The 25,788-nt window shown below is 43.0% G+C and overlaps 1 protein-coding gene across 3 annotated transcripts in view; it reads left to right on the top strand.

The window, feature by feature from the left end:
• Positions 1 to 16,499: 16,499 nt before the first annotated feature.
• CRLF1 (cytokine receptor like factor 1) overlaps positions 16,500 to 25,788 on the top strand; it is a 57,504-nt gene continuing 48,215 nt past the window's right edge. The window contains exon 1 of one of the 3 annotated variants that reach the window (XM_060694836.2): positions 16,500 to 17,112. In XM_060694836.2, coding sequence (XP_060550819.2) covers positions 17,055 to 17,112 — 58 coding nt within the window. In that variant the 5' untranslated portion in view covers positions 16,500 to 17,054. The remainder of the gene's footprint in view (positions 17,113 to 25,788) is intronic. The other 2 variants (XM_087875932.1, XM_087875861.1) reach the window with 2 other exon arrangements.

Genomic DNA, 25,788 nt, shown 5'->3' with positions numbered 1-25,788 from the left:
TGAATTCAACCCACCTGACAGGTTGGGCTGAGGTAGAGGGACTGGCCCAAAGTCACCCAGCTGGGTTTCATGACTAAGCCGGGACTTGAACTCACGGCCTCCCACTTTTAAGCCTGGTGCCTTAATCACTAGATCTAACTGACTCTCTGGATTTACAATGTTTTTTGCCAGAAACTGGCATTTCTGCAAAAAATACCCGTAGAGAACAATGGGTTGTGAATGCAGTGGTCATTAAGCGAACACAGTAAACAAACTTAACAAGCACTGTGTTTGCTTAGCGACCGCCATATTCACTTAATGACCTCTGTAAAAAAAGGTAGTAGTAGAAATGGGTCCAGTCATATGGTGACCTGCTTTATGACTGTCACGATTTGTGACTATAAATGCTAGGCTCAACTGCTCCCATAAGTCAAAGAACACCTGTCCATCACACAGGCCATATTATTTACAACAATTCAGCTTTTCTATTTCTGATATAGGTAGTCCTCGACTTACGACCACGCACATTTCCACTGCTAAGCAAGACAGTTGTTCAGTGAGCTTTGCCCTATTTTACGACCTTTCTTGCCGTAGTTGTGAAGTGAATCATGGCAGTCGTTAAGCTAGTAACATTGTTATTAAGTGAATCAGGTTTCCCCATTGATTTTGCACCGTTAGAAGTTTGCAAAAGCTGATTACGTGAGCCTGGGACACTGCAACCGTCATAAATATGAACCAGTTGCTAAGCACCTGAATTTTGATCATATGACCATGGGGAAGCTGCAACGGTCATGTGAAAAATGAAAAAAAGTCATTTTTTTCAGTGTAACTTTGAATGGTCACTAAAGAAATGGTTGTAAGTCAAGGACTAACTATATTGGGCAGCCTAAATGCCCCCCAAAACAGCTGGCACTGGTTACAGGAGGCAAACTTCGTCTAAGCAGAGTTTTCATCATCACTTTAAAAGGAGTTTTAATAAAATAGTTTAAAATACAATCTCGGGCTAGCAGCTGCCAAACTGCTTGAAGGAGAAAGCTTTTGGGTATTTTGCAGTCTATTTCAGTGATTTAATTTTGAGGCCATTTCTGAATGTGGATATTCAATTTATCTATGATATCAATCAACCCACATTTAGTGATAGGCCTGTGCTTTCCTTCCTCAGACTGTCTCGCTTAAACTGCGCTGCTTCCAACCATGCGTAACCAAGACTAATTTTAGCCAGATCGGGACACATAAACCACTTAATCTTGGCTGGATCGTGTTCCAGCGTTGTAGACATAAATAGCCATCTTCCAATATTGAAAAAGCCATTGGACAGAGGTCAGACCATATTTATTCTGTGATGCTTTAGAACAGTGGGTTTTTTTTTTTTTAATACTGGCAACTTTAATATGGGTGGATTTCACCTCCCAGAATTCCCCAACCAGCTACCGGCTGGGGAATTCTGGGAGTTGAAATCCACCCATATTAAAGTTGTCAAGATTTCAGACACACAGCTTTAGAGAAACATTTCTTAACGTGTGGTCCTAAGACCCCTGGAGTTCCCACAAAACCCTCTCAGGAGTCCATGAAATCAAAAATATTTGTCAGTCTATCTTAAAAAATAATACCCTGTTTCCCCGAAAATAAGACATCCCCTGATAATAAGCACAATCGGGCTTTTGAGCACATGCGCTAAAATAAGCCTCCCCCCCAAAAATAAGCCCTCCCCAAAAATATTTAAACACAGAGCTGGAAGTCAGGTAAAATGGCAAGAGGAGCTCCATCTTGCTCGACACACCCCAAAATGGGTTTTCATTTGAATTGTTTTAAATTTGGGCCAAAGTATGTAATTCTTTTAATAATTTTAAATTTTGTATTGGTATGTGTTTTAGTTTTGGCTGTGCACCGCCCTGAGTCCACTAGGAGAAGGGCGGTATTCAAATTGAATAAAATAAATCAATCAATAAATAAAATAATAAGATCTCCCTGAAAATAAGGCCAAGCTCTCATTTCGGGGTTCAAAAAAATATAAAACAGGGTCTTATTTTCGGAGAAACACGGTACAAAATTAAAATCCCAACTAACAGCCGTGAAAAGCAATAGTGGAAGCGAATGCATCATTTTAATTTTTAATATGGTAAATATTGATCAATTAAACCTGTGCCAACAGAGGTTCTTTTGGGGAGTCCTCCATAATTTTTAAAAGTGGAAAGGAGTTCTGAGAGGAATTTTTTTTTAACGAACACGACTTTGGAAGGCAGAAGTGGAATCAATAGATTTGGAAATGGCAGGGTAGTTTAATTTCATCTCAATCATCTGATACACTTTTAATAGTAATCAATAGAATATTGGAGATATGAAAGATAAGGCCTAAGAAGATGGGGGGGGGGGTTGTCCCCTGCACTGGTAGCATTTAAGCAGAAATTTTCCAGGGAAACTTGTAAAAGCACTAAGTTAGAGGTTGGGGTGGACTAGGTGGTCTCTAGCAACCCTTCTTAATTTTAACATTTTATTTTATTTATGTATATATATTTATATATATCCAGCTTGTATTATTTTACAAATAACTCAAGGTGTGAACATATTTAACACACCTTCCTCTTTCTATTTTCTTCACAATAATAACGCTTTATGAGGTGAATTGGACTGAGAGAGATTGACTGAAAGTTACCTAGTTGCCTGTCATGGCTAAGATGGGACTTGAACTCACAGTCTCCTGCTTTCTAGCCTGATGCCTTAACCACTAGGCCCGTGATGGCGAACCTATGGCACACGTGCCACAGATGGCATGCAGAGTCCTCTCTGCCGAAATGTGAGCCGTCACCCCAGCTCAGCTGCACCACACATGCGCGCGCGCCTCGCACTGGCCAGCTGGTTTTCGGGTCTCTGCCGCGCATGTGCGAGGGGCGGGGCGCATACGGGAGACACACACCCATGCACGGTTGGGGCACACACATAGAGAGCATGCCTACATGCGCGGGGGACAGGGGTCATGCATGGGGGTCATATGCACAAGCGCGGGGCAGGGCACATGGAGGCGCGTATTGCATTATGGGTGTGCGCATGCTTTCGGCACACAGCAACGAAAAGGTTAGCCATCACTGCACTAGGCCAAACTGGCTCTCTATGCTTTAATCCTGTTTTTCTAGAAACATAGCAGCCAAACAACCAGCATAGAATATGAGCTTAATGCACATTAATCTAACCACATTGTGAGCAAAACTTTGGAAGAGGGAAGGCTTCGGTGATGAGATTTTTCTCATTTCTAATGTTTTTATTTTCCCCCGTCGTCCTTTTAAAAGAATGCAGCCCATAATAGGCAAAGAATTATGCCGCAGTCAGATCTTACCTCTGGCCAAAGATTTTTGTATCTTAAAATTTAGGGAATTTGGAGAAGGTCTCAATCCTACATTCCAGAGTGAGGTTTACTCTTGAGTAAATGCACAGGCGTAACATAACCCCTAAAAAGGAAAAAAACTGTACTGAGGCATGAAAGAGAAACTGCTTATCCTCTTCCTATCCTAAATATTTTTTGGGAGGATTTCAATTAATTGGTAAAATATGAGCAATAACTTCTTATGAGTATGATTTGTGCCAGTAATTTTTCATTAGAACTTTTATTCACTAGGGCAGTGTTTCTCAATCTCAGCAAACTTTAAGATGTATGGACTGCAACTCCCAGAATTCCCCAGCCACTATGCATAGAGTTCGACTCCCAGAATTCCACAACTACCATGCATGGACTTCAACTCCCAGAATCCCACAGCCAACATCCATGGCCATATTGAGAATTAGGGGGGCTGAAGTGTGCATAAATGGAGGATACCTTAGTTTAGGGAAGCTTGGAAAATAGAAGTTGAGTTTTAACCAAATAATTTAAACTGGGGTTCATGTGCACCTGCTGCCAACCCTCATCACGCAAAAACATGTGTTTGGATTTGCACCCCAATATTTGACATAAGTACCCATGTTTTTCCGAAAATAAGACTGGGTCTTATTTTCTTTTGGGTCCCAAAATAAGGCTTATTTTCAGGGGATGTCTTTATTTTTTCCCCGTGTACGTGAGGTCCACTTCTGCTTGCTTGCGGTGTACCAGCATCACCGCTGCGAGCCAGGGGAGGATGGAGCTGCCACGCACTGGCTTACCTGAGGGCCCCCGCAGCCAGGCCACCCATGTCCTGACACCTGCCTCACCTTGTGGCCATGGAACCAGCAGGACCCTGTATGGCTGCCAGCCCACCTCTGCTTACTTACAGCCACAATGGAGCAGGAGCGGGAGCAATGCACTGGTGCCGTGACCACGAGATGAGGCGGGCCAAGTTACCCCACGCGCCCTGCATTGGCTTACCTCAGGGCCCCCGCAGCCACACCATCCACGCCCTGACACCTGCCTTGCCTCGCAGCCACAACACCATCACACCACTCGGCCTCCTGCTCCATTGCGGCCATGAGCAAGCAGAAGTGGGCCGGGGGCCATGTGGGCTCCTGCTCCACCTAGTTGTTGGTGCTGCTGCCGCAAGGCAGGTGTTGGGGCGTGGATAACCTGGCTGTGGGGTCTTAAGGTAAGCCGGTGTGGGATGCATGGAGTAGCTCCACCACCACCACGCCTCACCTCATGGCCATGGCACCACAAGTAACCAGAGAGAATGGGCGGCTGCGCGGCTGCGCAGGCTTTTAAATTGGGCTTATTTTGGGGGTAGGGCTTATAATAGGCACAAACCAGGGGTGAAATGCTCCTGGTTTGGACTGGATCACCCGATCTGGTAGCGATGGCGGCGGGTGGTTCAGAGAACTGGTAGCAAAAATCTCTGCCCCCCCCCCCATGCCCAGCTGAGCCGCACAATCATCAGAGGCTTTTTTTTTTTTAAAGCATTTTTTTCTACACCTCTTTGGCTGAAATAAATGCTTTTAAAAGTAAAAAAAAAGCCTCTGATGATCGCGTGGCTCAGCTGGGATCGTCAGAGCCTTTTAAAAGCATTTTTTTAACAACCTCTTCGGCCAAAGAGGTTGTCGAAAAAATGGTTTTAAAAGTAAAAAAAAAAAAAAAAGTTGGCCATGCCCACCCAGTCACATTACCCCTTCCCCCACCAAGCCACGCCCACAGAACCGGTAGTAAAAAAATTTACATTTCACCACTGGCCCAAACATAAAATGCATGCTAGGGCTTATTTTCTGGATAGGTCTTATTTCAAGGAACCAGGGTACATATTGGAGGTGCAGCATGTGGCTTGCTTGGATCTTCAGCCCACGGATCCATTGTGAGCAGGAACATCTCCTGTGGAGCATTTATGGCCCTGTTGAGTTTATTTTAATTTTTTTTAGAGTCTTTTCATTAAAAATAAAGTAAACAGAAAGATGACTGATGGCAAAGAAAAAAAATGGACTAGCTAATACAACTAGTAGTTCTCGAGTTATGGCTGGTTGCTTAGCGACTGTTCAAAGTTACGACCTGGCAGACTTGCAACCCAAGCCCTCTCTACAACTGAACTTCAGGCACTCCACAACGTCGCTGCATTTACACCTGTTTGCAGTGTCCCATGGTCCCATGACTGCATTTTACAATGGTTTTACCAAACCCTGGCATTTCTGGATTTTGGCAAAACCATACCCATAGGAAACCATTGCTTTGCTTAACAACCCCGGTTTTTGCTTAACAATGGCTGAAGCTGCTTTACAATCTGTGTTTGCTTAATGACTGCAAGCAAAAATGGTCGGAACATTGGGTCGGACACCTGTGTCTTTAAGAAAGCTTCCAGACTCAGATATATTCAAAGGTATTATAAAAGGTTGCAATTCCGAGTGCGTGAAATGATTAGTCCCATTATGGCAACCATTTTGTGAGCGTGCTCTCAATTCCAAATGAATGAACCAGCTTAAAAAGCTTGGATCTCCCTAACTGAGAGCAAATCTTTGGGTTCCTACAAGGAAACTCCTTGAGGTTTGAGGCTGTTTGGTTTTTTTAGATCTTCCTTGGACTGTTCCTCAGGCTCTACTGAGTCACTCAGGCTGTGTTCCCACAATCTAATGAGGTCTGTTGTTGTTATCTCATTTCCTGAGTTTGCACACGATGTCAAATCATTAACCAGCCATCTCCTAGGTCTGGAGACTGTGAGTTCTAGTTCCGCCTTAGCCATGAAAGCTGGCTGGGTGACTTTGGGCCAATCACCAGGAGACAGTGAATTCTAGTCGCCCCTTAGACATGAAAACCAGCTAGGTAACTTCTGGCCAATCACCAGGTGACCATGAGTTCTAGTCTTGTTTTAAGCATGAAAGCCTGCTGGACAGGGATGAAATCCAGCAGGTTCTAACAGGTTCTGGAGAACCGGTAGCGGAAATTTTGAGTAGTTCGGAGAACCGGCAAATACCACCTCTGGATGGCCCCAGAGTGGGATGGGAATGGAGATTTTGCAATATCCTTCCCCCAGGAATGGGGAGGGAATGGGGATTTTGCAATATCCTTCCCCTGGAGTGTGGTGGGAATGGAGATTTTGCAATATCCTTCCCCCAGGAGGGGAGGGAATGGGGATTTTGTAGTATCCTTCCCCTGGAGTGGGGTGGGAATGGAGATTTTGCAATATCCTTCACCTGCCACGCCCACAGAACCGGTAGGGAAAAATTTTGGATTTCACCCCTGCTGCTGGATGACTTTGGGCCAATCATTCTCTCTCAGCCTAGCTCTCCTCACAGGGTTGTTATGGGGAAAATAGGAGAGAGTATTATGTACGTTCACTGCCTTGAGTTACTTATAAAGTAATAAAGGCATGCTAAAAATCTAATAAAAAAATAATAATAAAAAAACCTCACCCAAGGCTCTCATCTGATCTGAACTGTAGATGATGCCAATGAAACCTGGACTCCCCTCTTTACACAAGTATTCTCACCAAATTCTCTGGCCCTTTACTTGTAGTCCTCAATTTATGACCACAACTGAGCCCAAACTTATGTTGTTAAGTGAGAAATTTGTTAAGTGAGTTTTGCCCCCTTTTACGACTTTTTTGCCAGATTTGTTAAATGAATTGTTGCAATTGTTAAATTAGTAACATGGTTGTTAAATTAATTTTGATTTTCCCATTGACTTTGCTTGTCTCAAAAAGGGGTCATAGGACTCTGAGACACTGCAACCGTCATAAAGTGATGTCACTTTAAAGTGTGAGTCAGTTGTCAAGCATCTGAATGTGAATCACCTAACCGTGGAGATGCTACAACGGTCATAAGTGTGAAAAACAGTCATAAGTCACCGTTCAGTGCCATTGTACCTTTGAACGGTCATTGAACGAATAGTTGAGGATTATTTGTATGTTGATTTTAATCCAGATCTGGGTAAAGGGGGGAAAAGTTGTAAAAACGTGGGAATGCCGAGAGAAGCCATTTATCAGACCTGGAGCCCTCCCCAAATCCTGACTCAAAGCAGGACAACATTTAGACGCAACTTTCTCTTTACAACTTTCTTCTGTTTTCTAAACCCGGCTAAGCTGGCGGATGGAGTGAGCCACCCGGTCCGTGGGCTGGGTGATTCATGCCACAAAAGTTTGAAAGGAAAAAGACGGAGCCATAGCTTTGGATTCCTGGCAGTGCTGGTGACTCAGTCTCCCTGTAAGGGACATGCTGTCCCCATTACACAGCATGGGAGGTAGAAGAAACAGTTGATGTCACGGGCAATTGTTGTCTCCCGGCCCACCGATCTTTCCATCTTCCCTCTCCCTGGAGGTTGTGGCCGCCTGTGGACAATGGATCATTTAAAAAAAAAGAAAAGAAAAGAAAAACAGGGAGAGCAAGGTTAGAATAGAATAGAATAACAGAGTTGGAAGGGACCTTGGAGGTCTTCTAGTCCAACCCCCTGCTTAGGCAGGAAACTCTACCCCACTTCAGACAAATGGTTATCCAACATCTTCTTAAAAACGTCTAGTGTTGGAGCATTCACAGCTTCTGGAGGCAAGTTTTTCCACTGGTTAATTGTTCTCTCTGTCAGGAAATTTCTCCTTAGTTCTAAATTGCTTCTCTCCTTGATTAGTTTCCACCCATTGCTTCTTGTCCTACTCTCAGGTGCTTTGGAAAATAGCTTGATTCCCTCTTCTTTGTGGCAGCCCCTGAGGTATTGGAACATATTGGTTATGAAGGTGCCAACCTGCAAATCACATTTTTGATTGTTCTCTAATCAGGTGTCATTGTTAGCAAAGAGGGTGAGAAAAACCTCTGCACAAGCTATTTGCGGTTCCAAATTAAAAGAAAAGCTACATCAGAATGTTTGGCAAAATGGTCTGTTGGAGATTTATTCTGGAGATGGATTTACTAGGTCAGTGTTTTTCTCAACCTTGGCTACTTTAAAGATGTGTGGACTTCAATTCCAAGAATTCCCCAGCCAGCATGTCTGGATTAATCTCTGGATTAATTCAATAAGGTTTAGGGGTCCTTGGTGCTCTCTGAGCTTGCTTTTATTGATTAGATTTTTATCCCACCTTTATTACTTTATAAACAACTCAAGTTGGCAAATATACAGCACGTAATACTCCTTTCTCCTCCTCTTTTCCCCCCACAACAACCCTATGAGGTATGTTGGTCTGAGACTGGCCCAAAATCAGCCAGCTAGCTTTCATGATGATTTATTATTTTATAACATTCATTTTTTAAAATATTTGTAAGTCACCCAGAGTCACTTGACAGTGAGATTGATGGCATATAAATTTAATAAATAAATGAATAAGGTTTAAGCAAAGTTCCTGGTTATTCTGATCATTGCATTTTTTTCTCTTAGATATTCGTGACTCTGTTATCTGAAAAAAAGCACAACAAAGAATGTTTTTTCTGTGCCAACACAGAAAGCTCAAACTGCCCAAGGAGCTGCTGATCCAGTTCTACAGAGGAATTATTGATCTGTCATCTGCACCTCTATAACTGTCTGGTTTGGCTCTGCAACCCAACAAGACAGACTCAGACTTCAGAGGATAATTAGAACTGCAGAAAAAAAAACAATTACTACCAACCTGCCTTCCACTGAGGACCTGTATACTGCACGAGTCAAAAAGAGGGCTGTGAAAATACCGTGTTTCCCTGAAAATAAGACCCTGTCTTATATTTTTTTGAATCCTGAAATAAGCACTTGGCTTTATTGCCATGCGCTCAAAAGCCCAATTGGGCTTATTATCAGGGGATGTCTTATTTTGGGGAAAACAGGGTATCTCTATCTATCTATCTATCTATCTATCTATCTATCTATCTATCTATCTATCTATCTATCTACTGTGTTTCCCCAAAAATAAGACCCTGTCTTATATTTTTTTGAACCCTGAAATAAATGCTTGGCCTTATTGCCATGCGCTCAAAAGCCCGATTGGGCTTATTATCAGGGGATGTCTTATTTTGGGGAAAACAGGGTATGTACAGACCCCTCGCATCCTGGACATAAACTGTTTTAACTCCTACCCTCAAAACGACGCTATAGAGCACTGCACACAAAGATAACTAGACACAAGAACAGTTTTTCCCCAAACACCATCACTCTGCTAAACAAATAATTCCCTCAACACTGTCAAACTATTCACTGTCTGCACTACTATTAATCTTCTCATCATTCCTATCACCCATCTCCTCCCACTTATGACTCCATGACTGTAACGTTGTTTCTTACGATTTATATTGATTGTTTCCTAGTATGATTTGATTGCTTATTTGCTCCCTATGAATATCACTAAGTGTTGTATCTTTTTATTCTTGATGGATGTATTTTGTTCTCCTTATGAACACTGAGAGCATATGCACCAAAGACAAATTCCTTGTGTGTCCAATCACACTTGGCCAATAAAGAATTCTATCATCATCATCATCATCATCATCATCATCATCATCATCATCATCATCCACAGTGAAAGGCTGAAGGAGCTGAAGAGAAGCTGTCACTAAGGAGGCCACTTCTGAATAAATCTTCATTTTGATGGTTTCGGCTTTGTGGTGGAAGAGAAGGAAGTGTTTCTGCTTTAATTTTTTCGAAGTAGGGTGTGACTGAACTCTCCTGTTATTTCTCCAAGGTCTGCAAAACCAAAGGAGTTTCCTCCTGGCAAGGTCGTTGCTTTGAGCTAGATTTCTTTGATCCTTTCCTGGAAAGTTGGCATTGACGATGACGGGATCCTTCAACGGCTTCTCACCCAGAAACGGGAGAATTGTTGTTTTAGCAAAGCAAATCGCCTGACCTTCCTTCTCTCTGACTCACTGCTCTGACTTAAGCAGCTTCCCACCCCAGGTCATCGGGATTTCATTCTTTTGTCCTACCACTCGGCCAGCTGACATCCGATCCCCGATCCCGAACCCCCTCCCCCTCCCCTAAACCTCTGGCACAATTTCCCATTCTTTAGCCCCCTTCCTGAGAGCTCCCTTCCTAATCATGGTTAAGCCAGCAGGTAGCAGGAGATTGTGAGTTCTGGTCCTGCCTTAGGCACGAAGCCAACTTTCCTTACCATAAGAATAGAATAGAATGGGATGGGATGGGATGGGATGGGATGGGATGGGATGGGATGGGATGGGATGGGATGGGATGGGATAGGATAGAATAGAATAGAATAGAATAGAATAGAATAGAATAGAATAGAATAGAATAGAATAGTTGGAAGAGACCTTGGAGGTCTTCTAGTCCAACCCCCTGCTTAGGCAGGAAACCCTACACCACTTCAGAAAAATGGTTATCTAACATCTTCCAGTGTTGGGGCATTTACAACTTCTGGAGGCAAGTTGTTCCACTGATTAATTGTTCTGTCAGGAAATTTCTCCTTAGTTCTAGGTTGCTTCTCTCCTTGATTAGTTTCCACCCATTGCTTCTTGTCCTGCCTTCAGGTGCTTTGGAGAATAGCTTTGCTCTCTCTTCTTTGGGGCAACCTCTGAGATACTGGAAGACTGTTATCATGTCACCCCTAGTCCTTCTTTTCATCAAACTAGACATACCCAATTCCAGCAACCGTTCTTTATATGTTTTAGCCCCCAGTCTCCTAATCATCTATATTGCTCTTCTCTGCATTCTTTCTAAAGTCTCAACATCTTTTTTACACGGTGGCAACCAAAACTGGATGCAGTATTCCAAGTGTGGCCTTACCAAGGCATTATAAAGTGGTATTAACACTTCACGTCATCTTGATTCTATCCCTCTGTTTATGCAGCTAAGGTAAAGGTTCCCCTCGCACATATGTGCTAGTCGTTCCCGATTCTAGGGGGTGGTGCTCATCTCCATTTCAAAGCCAAAGAGCCAGCGCTGTCCAAAGACGTCTCCGTGGTCATGTGGCCAGCATGACTAAACGCCAAAGGCGCACATAATGCTGTTACCTTCCCACCAAAGGTGGTCCCTATTTTTCTACTTGCATTTTTTACGTGCTTTCAAACTGCTAGGTTGGCAGAAGCTGGGACAAGTAACGGGAGCTCACCCCATTATGCGGCACTAGGGATTCGAACTGCTGAATTGCCGCCCTTTCGATCGACAAGCTCAGATCTTATCCACTGAGCCACTGTGTCCCTATGCAGCCTAGAAGTCCATAAACAGAGGGATTGCACCTGTCCTTCTCTCTCTCAGTCTAGGAAGAAGAGAAGGGAAAACCACTTCTGAAAAATTTGCCAATAGAATTGCAGGATTTGTCCACCAGGCAGTCACCAGAAGCCAAGCTCTCCTTGAAGACACAACAAAAGAAAAAAAAACCTGCCCATGTATAGTTGAATCCAAACCTACAGGTAGTTCTCGATTTATGATCATAATTGGAGTCTTCAAGTAAAAAGGAAGGAAGTCCACTTACCTCTTTGAAAAGCACTTTTGGGACAACCATTCAACTTAGACATAGCTGCCTCATTGTCCAGGAATCTTTGCAAATGCTCCTCTTCTTAGCTTCCTTGCAGGGCTGTTTAGGATAGGGGCTGGCTGAGGAATTCTGGGAGTTGAAGTCTACAAGTCTGAAAGTTGCCAAGGTTGGAGACCCCTGGTTTAGGAGATAAACTATACAGGTAGACCTCAACTTACGACCACAATTGGGACCAGAGTTCCTGTTGATAAGCAAGGTGGTTGTTAAATGAGTCGTTGCCCAATTTTATGAGCTGTTTTTTTGCCATGGTTGTTAAATGACTCACACTATCGCTAAGTGAATCTGGCTTCCGTCGTTGACTTTGCTTGTCAGAAGCCGGCTGGGAAGGTCACACATGGCAATCATGTGACCCTGGGATTCTGCAGCCATCATAAATACATACTGGTTTCGAAGCACCTGGATTTTGATCACATAACTGTACAGGTGCTGGGATGGTTGTAAGTGCAAGGACCAGTCAGAAGCAACTGTTTTCAGTGTTGTTGTAACTTCAGTTGGGAATAGGAATAGTTGTAAATCAAAGACGACCTGTAGAAAGGCAGTTCAAAAGAATGCAAGCGGAATCTGATCAATGATACAACAAGCATTATCAACATCGCCAGTTAGATGTCTTTAAAAAGTTTGGAAACCAGACAATTTTCCTTCCTGCTTATCGGTCTTGGGAAACGCCAGTTAGATTCTTTTGGGAAACGGTGACATAGTGTTTACACATAACAAATGCACACTCAAAACCACAAAAGGTATCTCTAAGGTCATCCAGACCATTCTTATGCAATACTATACATTACAGAGACATAGTCATCATTCTCTCACTATGTTCACAGTACACACTGGAGACCCTGTCTGTTAAAAAAACAAAACAAAAGCTGCATTTATCCAATCTGTGAAGTCTGATTCATGTTAAACTTCACTAGTTTTTTTTCCCCATCTAGCGTCTTGCAATAGAGGGAGAGAATCAAGATTGCATGAAATGTTAATAGCAGTGGTGGGATTCAGCCAGTTAGCATCTACTCGGGAGAACCGGTTGTTAACCTTCTAAGCAGTTCGGGGAACCGGTTGTTGGAAGAAATCTTATTTTGTTTTTTTCCACTTTGCAGGGCTAATCCTGTAAGGAAGGCAGGAAGGAAACATTCTGGTGTTGTTTCTAGCCTAATCTTTATTGCTCTGCTTACAGAAACTGCCTTTCTGATTAACCCTTATTACATTGTAACAGCTAAAGAGAAGCGCCCATCGATGTGAGTGACGTTGAGTTGGCCATGCCCACATGGTCACATGACCATCAAGCCACGCCTACCCAGCTGGTCATTAGGACAGAGAACCGGTTGTTAAATTATTTGAATCCCACCACTGGTTAAGACCACTTTAAAAAGTGTGGGTAAGACCACACTTGGAATACTGCATCCAGTTTTGGTTGCCATGATGTAAAAAAGATGTGGAATCTCTAGAAAGAGTGCAGAGAAGAGCAACAAAAATGATTAGGGGGCTGGAGGGTAAAACATAAGAACGGTTGCTGGAATTGGGTATGTCTAGTTCAATGAGAAGGAGGACTAGGGGTGACATGCTAGCAGTGTTCCAATATCTCAGGGGTTGCCACAAAGAAGAGGGAGTCAAGGTATTCTCCAAAGCACCTGAGGGCAGGACAAGAAGCAATGGGTGGAAACAAGCAACTGAGAACTAAGGAGAAATTTCCTGACAGTTAGAACAATCAATCACTGGACCAATCTGCCTCTAGAAGTTGTGTTTGCTTCAACACTGGAAGTTTTTAAGAAGAAATTGGACAACGATTTGTCTGAAATGAGCAGTGGGTCGGACTAGAAGTCATCCAAGGTTCCTTCCAACTCTGCTATTCCATTATTCAATGAGGAAGAATCATGGGTTCCTTCACAATAAATCCTGCAAAAGGAATTATTCATTTTTCCGAATGCGTATCCAGCCTCACTGGCTAATATATAGTTTGGCGTATTGTGCAAAGCCAGAAAATGGTTTAATTCAGGATACATATATGTTATGGGAACACAATTTCTGTGTACATTGAAGTATTCCATCGTGTCTCAGGAATGATTACTTTTTGAAGCCTGGATGAATCTTTCGTACATAATCTAAGCATATTTAGTGAAACCAGACAAACATCACTTTCCAATGCAGGAAATCCTTAATTTTGCTCACTGTACATGTAATCCTTTTGTGTAAGGCGGAGCTGAGATTCTGTTTTTTTTTCCTAGAGAGGTGTGTTTGTGTGTGTGTGTGCGTATGAGGAGGGGGTAGTGTAATTGTTCCATAGTTAGCAGAAATTTTATTTTTTCCCCAAATGATGGCACCCTTTCAAAAATCCTCTTTTCTGATTCTCTCAGCCAGCAAGAGCTTTTATTTTCCCTCTTAGGACTGGAGAGAGTAGCGTGGGATCAACAGACAATTGAATTTTGCTTCAAAAAACTGCTTGATTTTAGTTTGAAAAATGCACAATCTGGAGAACTCAATGGACAGGGCTCTTCCCCCCATCTGAATTAGCATTGTGCAAAAATAAAATAAAAATAAAAAAAGGAAACTGCTCCGACATTCAGAAAGTCTTATACTATACATCCAATCAATATTATTTCTTGATAGTTATACTTATTTTCTTTATCGTTATTACTTATTATATTTATTTGCAACCCATCTCGCCACGAGGAGACTCTTGCCAATTTTCTTTCTTAGGAAATATCATTTAAGAAGTTGTGGCTTCCTTATAGTCATTCATTTCTAAGAGGGGATGGGCAATAATGATTGTTACTGGATGAAAGACCACAAGGAAATCCCAAAGCTCTAGACTAGCCTGAGCGGTTGAAAATCATTCCAGAAAGAAAACCACTGACTGAAACAACCTAGGATGTTTTTAAGAAGAGATTGGGCAATCATTTGTCTGAAATGGTAGGGGGTTGGACTAGATGACCTCCAAGGACCCTTCCAACTCTGTTATTCTGACTGCTATATACCTGCAAAATTCCTCCTGACCACAGCTGCCGCCTGCAGAAGCCATGAATCCAGGAAGCCCCCCAAGTTGCAGTCAGATAGCAAAGTGTTTTTGAATGAACTAACTGGATCTTGCTGAGATTCAGACTGTGGATCTCCCTGCCTATCTCTGATTTGATCTGGGTGGCAAGGTGCAATTAAATAGATTAATTTCATTGAAGTCAAGCAGGAAACATTCATTTCCTTATCGTTTTGTCAAAGGTGGACCTACTTACCTATATAAACCGTTCTATTCTACAGATCAGCAACTACTGTAAAAGGTGAAAAGTTTGAAGGACAGTGAAAGTGAGAATGAAGGAAGGAAGGGAGGGAGGGAGGGAAGGAGAAAGGGCAGGAGGGAGGAGGAGGAAGGAAGGAGAAGGGATGAAGGGAGGGAGGAAGAGAGGAAGGAGGAGGAAGGGAAGAGGGAAGGGAAGGAGGGAGGGAGGGAAGGAAGAAGATGGAAGGAAGAAAGGAAGGGAAGGAGAAAGGGAGGGAGGGAGGAGGAGGAAGGAATAAGGGAGGAAGGGAGGAGAAGGGAGGGAGGGAGGGAGAGAGAGGAAGAGAGGGAGGGAGGAAGAGAGGAAGGAAGAAGGAAGGGAGGAAGAGAGGAAGAGAGGGAGGAGGAGGAAGGAAGAGAAGGAGAGGGAGGGAGGGAGGGAGGAAGGAAGGAGAAGGAAGAAGGGAAAGAGAGGGAAGGAAGGAAGGAGATAAAAGGAAGGGAGGGAGAGAGAAAGAGAGGGAGGAGGAAGAAGGAAGGAAGGAAGAGAAGGAGAGGGAGGGAGGGAGGAAGGAGAAGGAAGAAAGGAGGGAGGGAGGAAGAGGAAGGAAGGAAGGGAAGGAGAGAGGGAAGGAAGGAAGGAGATGGAAGGAAGGGAGGGAGGGAGGAAGAGAGGGAGGAGGAAGAAGGAAAGTAGGTGGGAGGGAAGGAGAGAAGAACGAGGGAGGGAAAGAAGCAAGAGGGAAAGGAAAGGAAAGGAAAGGAAAGGAAAGGAAAGGAAAAAAAAACGTTGGTTTACACAGAACTCTTAGGCACTCTCGGCTGGGGCCTCCTGTGTTACCTCAAACTTGCACCGCTGACTTTGCCCGCCAAAAGAGTTTATACTTCGCCTCGGGCAACAACATCATCAAGAAGACCATAAAGTACCTTTGAACTTAATTAGCTGCTGGGGGAAGCCAGCCGCTCAGATGTCCTGGAACGGGACGGGGGGGGGGGGAAGGAGGAGGCGAGACCATTGCGTGACTAGAGGGCCTTTTCCTTTATTGTACCCGCCGTCGTTGCGCCCGGGGAACAGACCTGGGTGGGTGGGATGGAGACCACCTTGGGGGGGGGGCTATGGGGGGTGGTGGAGGAGAGCGCAGGCTGAAGAGGAGCATCAGCGGGCCAAGCTACGCAGAGCGAGCGGGCAGGCACGGGAGGGGAGCGGAGGGGGCCAGGAAAATACCGCACCCACGAAAGAAAATCGCCCTCCGAGCCAACCGGCGGGCTATAGAGATGATTCCTTCCACTGACTCAGAAGCGCTCTTTGCAGCTGCCGGTTGAGTAAGAGGCCAAAGGAGGTCAAACGAAGGGGGGGGAAAAAGGGGGGGGACGAGTTGGAAGTTGGGCATTGTTTTGTACTGGGGGGGAGTGGGTTGATTCTGGATTTCTCCCCCCCACCCTCCGCCTCTCCTCTTGCAAACCAGAAAAGAAAAAAGGAAAGAAAACCCAGGCTGGTTGCCTATATAGCCAGGAGTTTTTGGGGGTGGGTGGATCTGGGTCTGTTTTTTTGGGTGGGGGGAGGACAAAGGGGGGGGATGCACGAGATATTTAGCCAAGGCTTGTTCCTTCCCAAATTCATTTCTCTCTGCCCCCCGCCCCCCCCCCCGATCCCAGCTCCACCAAAAGCCCACGGGGCGGGGAAGGGCGGGGTGGGGCGGGGAGTGCAAAAGGCATATTAAGAGGACTTGTCAAGTTTGAACTGCTCAGACTAGCTTCGGATAAGCCCTGGTTTGCCTCTCTTATACAGGGCTGGGAGGAGGGGGGGGGACGAGAGTAGAAAGGAGAGAAGGAGCAAAAAAAAAAAAAAAAATTGGGGTAGAATTTTATTTTTTAAAAAAAACTCTGCGCCCCCCCCTCCCCGCCCAATTTGGCAAACTTTGAAGAAAACTTTTGGGGAGCCTAAAAGATCCTTCGGGGAAAAAAAAAGGACGCAGAGATATATAGATATTTTTAAAAAATAGGGTCCCGTTTCCCCTTCCACCGTCCCCAGCCCCGTTTTGTTTTTTTTTTGCGCAAGGATGCAACTTTTTCTCTACTTCTGCTGCTTCCTCGTCCTGCGAGCGGATTCCCGCAGCTGTAAGTAAAGGGCGCTCGGCGGGTGCAACTCGCAACTCGGACGGATCTCTGAATCGAAGCCGTCGCTTTTCGGGCAGAGGGTGGTGGTGGTAGTAGGGGTGGGTGGGAGAAAGGGGAGAATTAAAAACGGGGAGGGGGCTTGGAAGAAGCAGGCGGGTGGAGGCCGTCGGGACGGGAGGGGGGTCCCGTGGGGAGATGCCAATCGTGGGGAGGGGGGGGGAAAGCCCTGGGCTTCATAAATATCCAATAAGCCCCCCCCCCTCAAGCTGAAAATGAAATGCAAAGATTTGACTTAATATTGGAATCGATTCCTTTTGTGTGTCTAATCACACTTGGCCCAAATCAAGAAATCTATTCTGTTCTTTCCTTTTTTAAGGCTGTTTCAGTTCAGGCTCCAACATTGGGCACATGTCATTGTGTAAAATAATAATCACCATCACCATCATCATCATCATCATAACGCCAGTAATCATTGTAATAATCGTATTGGTGAACCTTTTTTATTTTTAATTTGAAAAAAAAGGAACTGCTGACGAACCCGTAGATGTTCCATTTTAAAAGCAGAAAAAGAAACAAGTCATTTGCCCGCCATCGACTTTCTTTCGTGGGTTTTCCCCCCTTTTTTTTCCCTCTCTCAATTATTCTGGCTTCCATTGGTAATTCTTTGGTTATCTTTTTTTTTTAAAAAAAAAAATGCCTCCGGGGATTAATTTAATCCTTCCGCACCCTTCCTCTAGATCTGACTTCTCCTTTCCCCCTCCACCCCCTAAATTATAAAACTGTCTCTGTGTGTTTGTGGGTATATGTGGGTATTGCAAAGGGAGGTGTTAAAAATTTGGAAAGCCCCCATACATCGTGTGGGTATTTAAAGAAGAGATATTTTTTAGAGAGTTAGAAAGAAATAAAACTGCCTAATCAAACACACGCATACACAAACATACACACAAACACACAATTTGTCTGTCTGTCCGCCCGCCTGCCTGCCTTCCGATTAAGAAAGAGGAGGAGAGGAACGTTTTAATTTTAGATCTGAAAGTAGTGTGGGTTTTTTTTGTTTTTTGTTTCTGTTTAAGGGAAGGCATTCAAATTCTAGGCGTCCTCTTTTATTTTGCAAGCCAACAACATTTTGCTAGGCTAGGGAGTCCTAATTGATATATATCTCCATCTTCTCTAGAAAAAAATTCTTCCTCCGCTGCACTTCCAGATCAGAGTTGGACACAGTCTTGTATTTTTGGCTGATAGGAATATTTATATATATATATATATATATATATTCTCAACATGTCAGAAGTTGGGGGGTGGAAATGGGCATCCAGCAAAACTCAAAATATGTGGGGGTGGGGAGAGGCTTACACGCATCTTTTTTAGAAAGTTTGCTCTGAGCTGATAGTGAAAAAACACCATGTTCTTCTCTGGAATTATTGTTGGGGATATATGTGTGTGCCAGGCCAGAGAGGAGGGAGAAAAATGTGAGTATTTAAAAAGCAACTTATTTAAGGAGGTAGGAACATTTTAAGGCTACCCACCCAAAGGATATTTTAGACCTGTAGTATGTAAAATGTGGAAATTGGAGGGAAAAAAATTCTTATTCCTCCTTCCCAAACTGAGGCTCTGCATTTATTAAATTATAGTAAAAGTCTGGGTGTGTTAACTAGAGAGAAATTTTTCAAGCTTCCTTGTGTATAAAATGGGACGTTCTGAATCTTAAACCCCTTCTATTGCATTAAATCCAAAAATATTAAATCCAGGATTTTTTGCATAGTTGTTTTAGTTTTAGCCATTAGAAATTTTTCTATCCTTGGTTTTAAGCATTTTTTTTTCACTCCATGTCACTCTTCATTCCAAGTCGGTCACAGAAGAATTAATTTTCCTTCTTCATCTTTCTCCAGTCCCAAATGTTTTTGCTTTCTAATGCTGGTCAGCCTTAACCCATGGCAAAAAAGGATGAGCCAGGATTAGGTTAGAGGCTTAACCAGGTCAACCATAAACCTCAGCTAATTCTTTTAGCATTATGTATGAGACTACCTTGAATTTGGGGGGGGGGGTGTTTGAAGTTAGGACACAGAAATGTGTCAAAAATAGTGAAACATCAAAACATAGAGACAATGGTAAATAAATGATTTTTGCTCCCCCAAAAACCCCCAAATCAGAACTGCCCCAAACTGAATGTAAGAAATGTTCTGTAACATTTAAGTCATGGGTGTTTATGTCCAATGCTATGTTTTAAGGGAGAAAATGATCATTTTGGAAAGAAATTGCAGATTTGTTACTCTAAAAGGAGCACTGGTGAAGCCCCCCTACTCACCCATCCAATTCCTAGTATTTTAAGTCCCACTGCACAGACCCTGTGTGTTTCCTCTTAAATAATTATCAGGGCCCATTACGGAATTAAAGGTTCAAGTTATGTTTTCCTCTGCCTTAGTGTAGTATCCCCTGTTATTAAAAAAAAAAGTCATACCCATTTCTGTACTGTAGTAGAGCATTTCATGCAAAACTTGAGTAAAAGATTCTTATTCTTTTTTTTTGTCCCCTCTTTTTTAGAACATAAACAATCCACCACATTATTTTAATTAAAGAAAGTTTATGGACTAATAAAGGGACCCGCACGATCGCTAATTTTCATCTGCCCTAACCAGAAAATGAATGGCACGGGATGATGAGAGATGCAGTCCACAAATATCAGGTTGTGATGTCCTTCTGCATAGTTAATAGAGAAATTACCTCTTTTGCTTCTAAGGGAGTTTAAGGAATTTATATCTTACTCTGCAGAGTGGCCTTCCCAGTCTAAATATCTACTGGAAACCACACCATGGATGTCATCTTTCAGAGCACACAATTTATACAATTCTCCTCAGTTGCACAGGGATGAGATGACTTCCCCGCCCTTCTGGCTCTCTCTTTTCCCGATGTGGTGCCTTCCAAACTTCTTTTTCAGCTTTTGTTATTCCCTGCCTGTAACTGATTTGGAGATGGGGGCTGCAACCAGGCCTTTGAACGGCCCCCCTGAGGATGTACTGCAAGGGTAATTTGATTTTGATTAAATGTCCTGTCACTTAACAAGCAATTAATTAAATGCAGTTAGTATGTGATGTTCCCACATTTTAATGCAGGGCTGGGCGATGGTTTTTTTCATGCATTCCCCCAAAATTCTTGGTTATGCCGGATGTACGAAAGCAGCACCGGTCTGCAGCTCTTTAAAGCAACTGCATCTTTTCCCAGCATCACGTGACAGCTGCAGAGGTTGCATGATTCCAGAAATTGGTGCTCCCCAGCACCTTTTCTGAATTATTCCCAAACTGTTGCACAGCTGTAACGGAATTATTTTCTCTTCAGTTCCAATACTATGTGTAGTGCATTGGAATTATTTGGAAGGGCTCCAGGAGCTGCAACCAAAAGCAGGAAGCCAATAAAAACATGCAGTTTTGCACCATTTGCCCTGGCATATCAGACTAGAAAAGGTGGCCATAAATAATCCCATAGATGACGGTCGTAAACGTAGACTTAAATCAGTCGAGAGTTTGATTCCCTTTTATTGCACTCAGTTGCCTCACTTCCCACCCATCTATTTATATGGAGCCATCCATTTATACAGGGGATTTTGATAGGAATGGAAAGACTGGAGGAATCTCTGCCCTAAGGAAGGTTGAGCCCACATTTTGCTGTGACTGAAAGTGTGTGTGTGTGTTGTGAGAGAGACAGAGACAGAGACAGAGACAGAGACAGAGAAAAAGAGGGAGATAAAGAAAAAGCAAGAGAGAGAAGAGAACAAAAGAGAAAGAATGAGAGAAAGAAAGGAAGATGAGAAATATATAGAGAGAGAGAAAGAGGGAAAGAAAGAAGGAGAAAGAAAGAGAAAGAAAGAAAAAAAGAAAAAAGTATTGAAGTGGTAGCATAATTGCAGACAAAAAATAACAAATCTTCTCTAGGCTAAACTAAAATGGAGTTGGTGGTTTGGAAAAACTTAATGCCTTATTTGCTGGAGCTGGGGGGCATAAGAAAAATTAATTGCCTCCACCCTTTTGCCGGTATTCCTCTGTTGGGGCACTTTTTTTTGTTGGAAGGATCAGTCAAAACGGAAGCATGAAACAAAACAGAATGCACAGTGATTTTTATTTTTTTTAAAACCCTGAACACCCCGGCATCTCAAAATTTTATAAGAAGGCAATCCTCAAACCTTTCGTAGATGTCTGCTTGCACACACCAACCAGAGCAAGTGAATTCCCTCCAATTCTTCCCTGTTGGCTCCTGAATTTTGTTGGTTTTTTTTTACAAATGCAATATTGTAGGCATTTGTTTCTGGAGAAAATGTTATCGATTCCCTTAGACGGAAGGGAGGGTGGGTTGCTTGGGGAAGAGACGCTAGACACACATTCAATGAGAGACACAAACACACCTCGCTCTTTTATGTTTGGGACAGAAAGTTTATATTTCCACTTAAAGGTGAGAAATTTGTCTGAGAAGTGATGTTTTTAGAGAGCATGCTGTGTGCACGACAAAATTCTGGCTGTGGTTAGGGCGACTGGACACCCTCAGGCTAAAACGTTTCTCGGCAAAAACATTTCCTTTGCACTTAAGGAATGAAACTTAATGCCGGAATGGGATAGGCTGAAGAAGAAGAAAAAAATAACCTACCTGTAGGCTAGGATTTTCACTGTGGGGTTGGGCCTCACGGTGAGGAATCAGCTGAAGCCTGAGCTCCAATATTTTTTTATTTTTATATTTTTTATATATATTTTTTTATTTTTATGCTGTGGGTTTCTTTTCTCTTCATCGGCAAAAAAAAGATAGGAAACTGGTTATATATTTACCTAGGATTGAATGGCCCTGCCTGAATAAAGGAGTGGTTAGGGTTAGCTTTTGCCATCAGACTTTGCTTCTCACTTCTTGCAAACTATATTCTGACGCTACCCAAAGCTGAAAAGGGGAAGGATTTATTTTGAGATCTTGGATTTATTTTCAGCTCTTTTTCGGGTTCTGAACGGGTTAGATTTGCATCTCGTTTCATCTAAATTGGGAATGTCCAACCTTGGCAGCTGGCTGGGGAATTCTGGGAGCTGAAGTCCACAAATCTTAAATTTGCCATGGTTGGATACCCTTGGTTGAAATAATATTCTTTAAAGGTGCTTTTTCAAGAGGCAACTGGACTTTCTTGGTTTTCTTTGAAGACGTTTCGCTTCTCGTCTCCTACTCAAGGTGACCCTGAGGACACAGACAAACCTCCAAGTGGCCTCAACAGCCCTCTAAAACAATGCAAATGACCATCTGTCTGCAAGGAATATAAATCTTTCCATCCCCCACCATCCAGTCAAGAGCTGAAGAAGCTTCTTGAATGAGAAGCGAAATGTCTTCAAAGAAAACCAAGAAAGTCCAGTTGCCTCTTGAAAAAGCATCTTTATAGAATATTATTTCGACCAAGGGCATCCAGCCTTGGCAACTTTAAAACTTTAAATCTGGCTGGGGAATTCTGGGAGCTGAAGTCCACAAATCTTAAAGTTGCCAAGGTTGCACATTCCCAATTTAGATGAAATGAGGTGCAAATCTGACCCTTTCAGAACCCGAAAAAGAGTCCAGTTGCCTCTTGAAAAAAGTACCTTTGGGACAACCATGACCTGGATGACTTGAGACTCTCCATAGGTAAAGGTAAAGGTTCCCCTCGCACATATGTGCTAGTTGTTCCTTGCTCTAGGGGGCGATGCTCATCTCCGTTTCAAAGCCAAAGAGCCAGCGCTGTCAGAGGACGTCTCCTTCCGTGGTCATGTGGACAGCATGACTAAATGCCAAAGGCGCACAGAACGCTGTTACTTTCCCACCAAAGGTGGTCCCTATTTTTCTACTTGCATTTTTTATGTGCTTTCAAACTGCTAGGTTGGCAGAAGCTGGGACAAGTAACGGGAGCTCACCCCGTTAAGTGGCACTAGGGATTCGAACCGCTGAACTGCCGACCTTTCGATCGACAAGCTCAGCGTTTTAGCCACTGAGCCACTGTGTCCCTTTCCTATCCCCTTAATAAATATTATTTAAAGGTCTATGGAGCTGAGAGTAACTGGCCAATGTCAGGTTATTCGTTCAAAATACCACATAAAATGTCTGTATTACACTTGGGCTTGTGATAGTGAGACAGAGTACAGATAGTCCTCGACTTACAACCATTCATTTAGCGACTCTTTGAAATTAAAATGGCACTGAAAAAAGTGACTTATGGCTGATCCTCACACCTACATACAATCATTGCAGCATCCTTGTGATTGCATGATCAGAATTCAAGTGCTTGGCAACCAGTGTGTATTTATGACAATTGCATGTGATTTGTGACCTTCCCAGCCAGCTTCTGACAAGCAAAGTCAACCTGGTTAAGGTCCATGTGATTCACTTAACAACTGCAGTGATTCGTTTAACAACCATGGCAAAAAAGGTTGTAAAACAAGGCACGGCTCATTTAAGAACCATCTTGCTTAGTGCTGGAATTCTAGCCCCCGTCGTAGTCATAAGCTGAGAACTACCTGTATGCAGCCTTTCTGAGGTAAAAACCTAGGAGTTGAAAGACCTCTCCTCCTTAAATGAGGCCTGCTGGACAAAATAACTAAGTTAAACCAACACTGAATAAATTTTACTACTCATAGATACTTTGTAAAATAACTTCTCATTGGTTGCCAGGTATCTAATTCAATTCCCCATCTTCTCTCTTCTCTCATTAAAATATGCAAATGCCAGACTTTGAGCTGATTAGGAGCAACAACAAAATTGGTTGCTTTCTAGATTCAGAAGAGCAGCAAGGATATTTTGCTCCTGTGCTCCTGCTTGATTGCTAGAAAAAACTTCATTCTTGCCCAGCCGGAATGGGAATGGGAATGGGAATGGAAACGGAACGGAACGGAACAGAACAGAACAGAACAGAACAGAACAGAAAAACTAGAAAGTCCAGTTGCCGCTTGAAAAAGCACTTTTGGGACAACCATGACCTGGATGACTGAGAATCTCTATAGACATGTCTCATAGCAATTTATCCATCCATCTATATCTATCTATCTATCTATCTATCTATCTATCTATCTATCTATCTATCTATCTAATTTTTACTAAGAAAATTCAGATGGCTTAGAGATAAAGCAATTTATTACTATTTTGCCGTAAGACAATCTGCTTCGTCAGAGGCATCAAGCAGTTCACCAAATCTAGCAGCCTGGTTGACAATTTTTGGATGGGTGTGAATTAGTACAGAACAGGCATGCAAGTGTGGCCTGAAACTGTAAGGCTATATGGAGCCGGGAGTCATATTTTATTCATTTATTTGATTTTTCTCCTGCTGTTATTGGTGTTCAAATATCCATGCCACCACAAGAGGGAGTCAAAGAGGAGTTTTATTTTCTGTTTCTTTGCTGCAATCTAGTGGTCACATACAGAATTGCAATCCAGATTGGTTACCTGACATTTGGGGGCCTGTTAAATTATCTCTGATCCCATGCTAAAAATGGGTTCACTCCAGGGGTGAAATGCTCCCGATTCGGACCGGATCTCCCGATCCGGTAGCGATGGAGGCGGGTGGTTCGGAGAACCAGTAGCAAAAATCCCTGCCCCCCCCCCATGCCCAGCTGAGCCGCACAATCATCAGAGGCTTTTTTTTTACTTTTAAAAGCATTTTTTCTACAACCTCTTCAGCCGAAAAAATGCTTTTAAAAGTAAAAAAAAAAAAAAAAGCCTCTGATGATCGCACGGTTCAGCTGGGATCATCAAAGGCTTTTAAAAGAAAAAAACCCTTTTTTCTTTTAAATGCCTCTAACGATCAGGCAGCTCAGCTGGGATCGTCAGAGCCTTTTGAAAGCATTTTTTTTACAACCTCTTCGCCGAAGAGGTAGAAAAAATGGTTTTAAAAGTAAAAAAAAAAAAAATGGCCACACCCACCCAGTCACATTACCACCCCCACCAAGCCACGCCCACAGAACCGGTAATAACAAATTTTAGATTTCACCCCGGTTCACTCTCTATTTTATGGCAAGCATTGGAAAATTATTGTGGGTAATTTAAACTTCAATTTGCACTCAGCACATTCCAGATCACAGCAAGTACACATACTCCAGTCAAATGAGCTAGCAAAAAGTATAGCTTGGGGCTTATTTATAAAATAGCAGCCAACTTCAAAAGTAATTAACTGGCAGAACAAGGATAAAAGGCAAGTAGAGGGAGTGAGAGACAACAGGCAATAATTTAAATTTATATACAGAATTTATCAGTATATCACCAAGCTCTTCAGAGCCACTGAAATAATACTGAGAGGAATAAGCATGGATTACCTCAAAGGGAGTGAATTTAATTATTCCAGCCTTAAACTTTGTACGTGCATAACTGCAGCAGAATAGAAATGGAAAGGAGGACACCAGGTGATCCCTCTTCTATTCTAAACCCAGAAGGAAACAATTTGGTGGATGGGGCTATCCAGGAAAGAGGTAAAATTTGGAACAGAGACTGTATTTTTCACACTCTTAAGACACACTTCCCTCCACAAAAAAGTGGGCGGAAATCAGTGGTGGGTTTCAAATTTTTTTACTACCAGTTCTGTGGGCGTGGCTTGGTGGGCGTGGCAGGGGAAGGTTACTGCAAAATCCCTATTTCCTCCTAATCAGCTGGGACTTGGGAGGCAGAGAATAGATGGGGATGGGGCCAGTCAGAATTTTTACTACC

This window comes from Pantherophis guttatus, chromosome 1 (genome assembly GCF_059756535.1).
Source record: "Pantherophis guttatus breed Tessera chromosome 1, ASM5975653v1, whole genome shotgun sequence".
Lineage (NCBI taxonomy): Eukaryota > Metazoa > Chordata > Lepidosauria > Squamata > Colubridae > Pantherophis > Pantherophis guttatus.
Note: the sequence above shows the minus strand (reverse complement) of the source record. Positions and strands in the feature narration are given on the sequence as shown.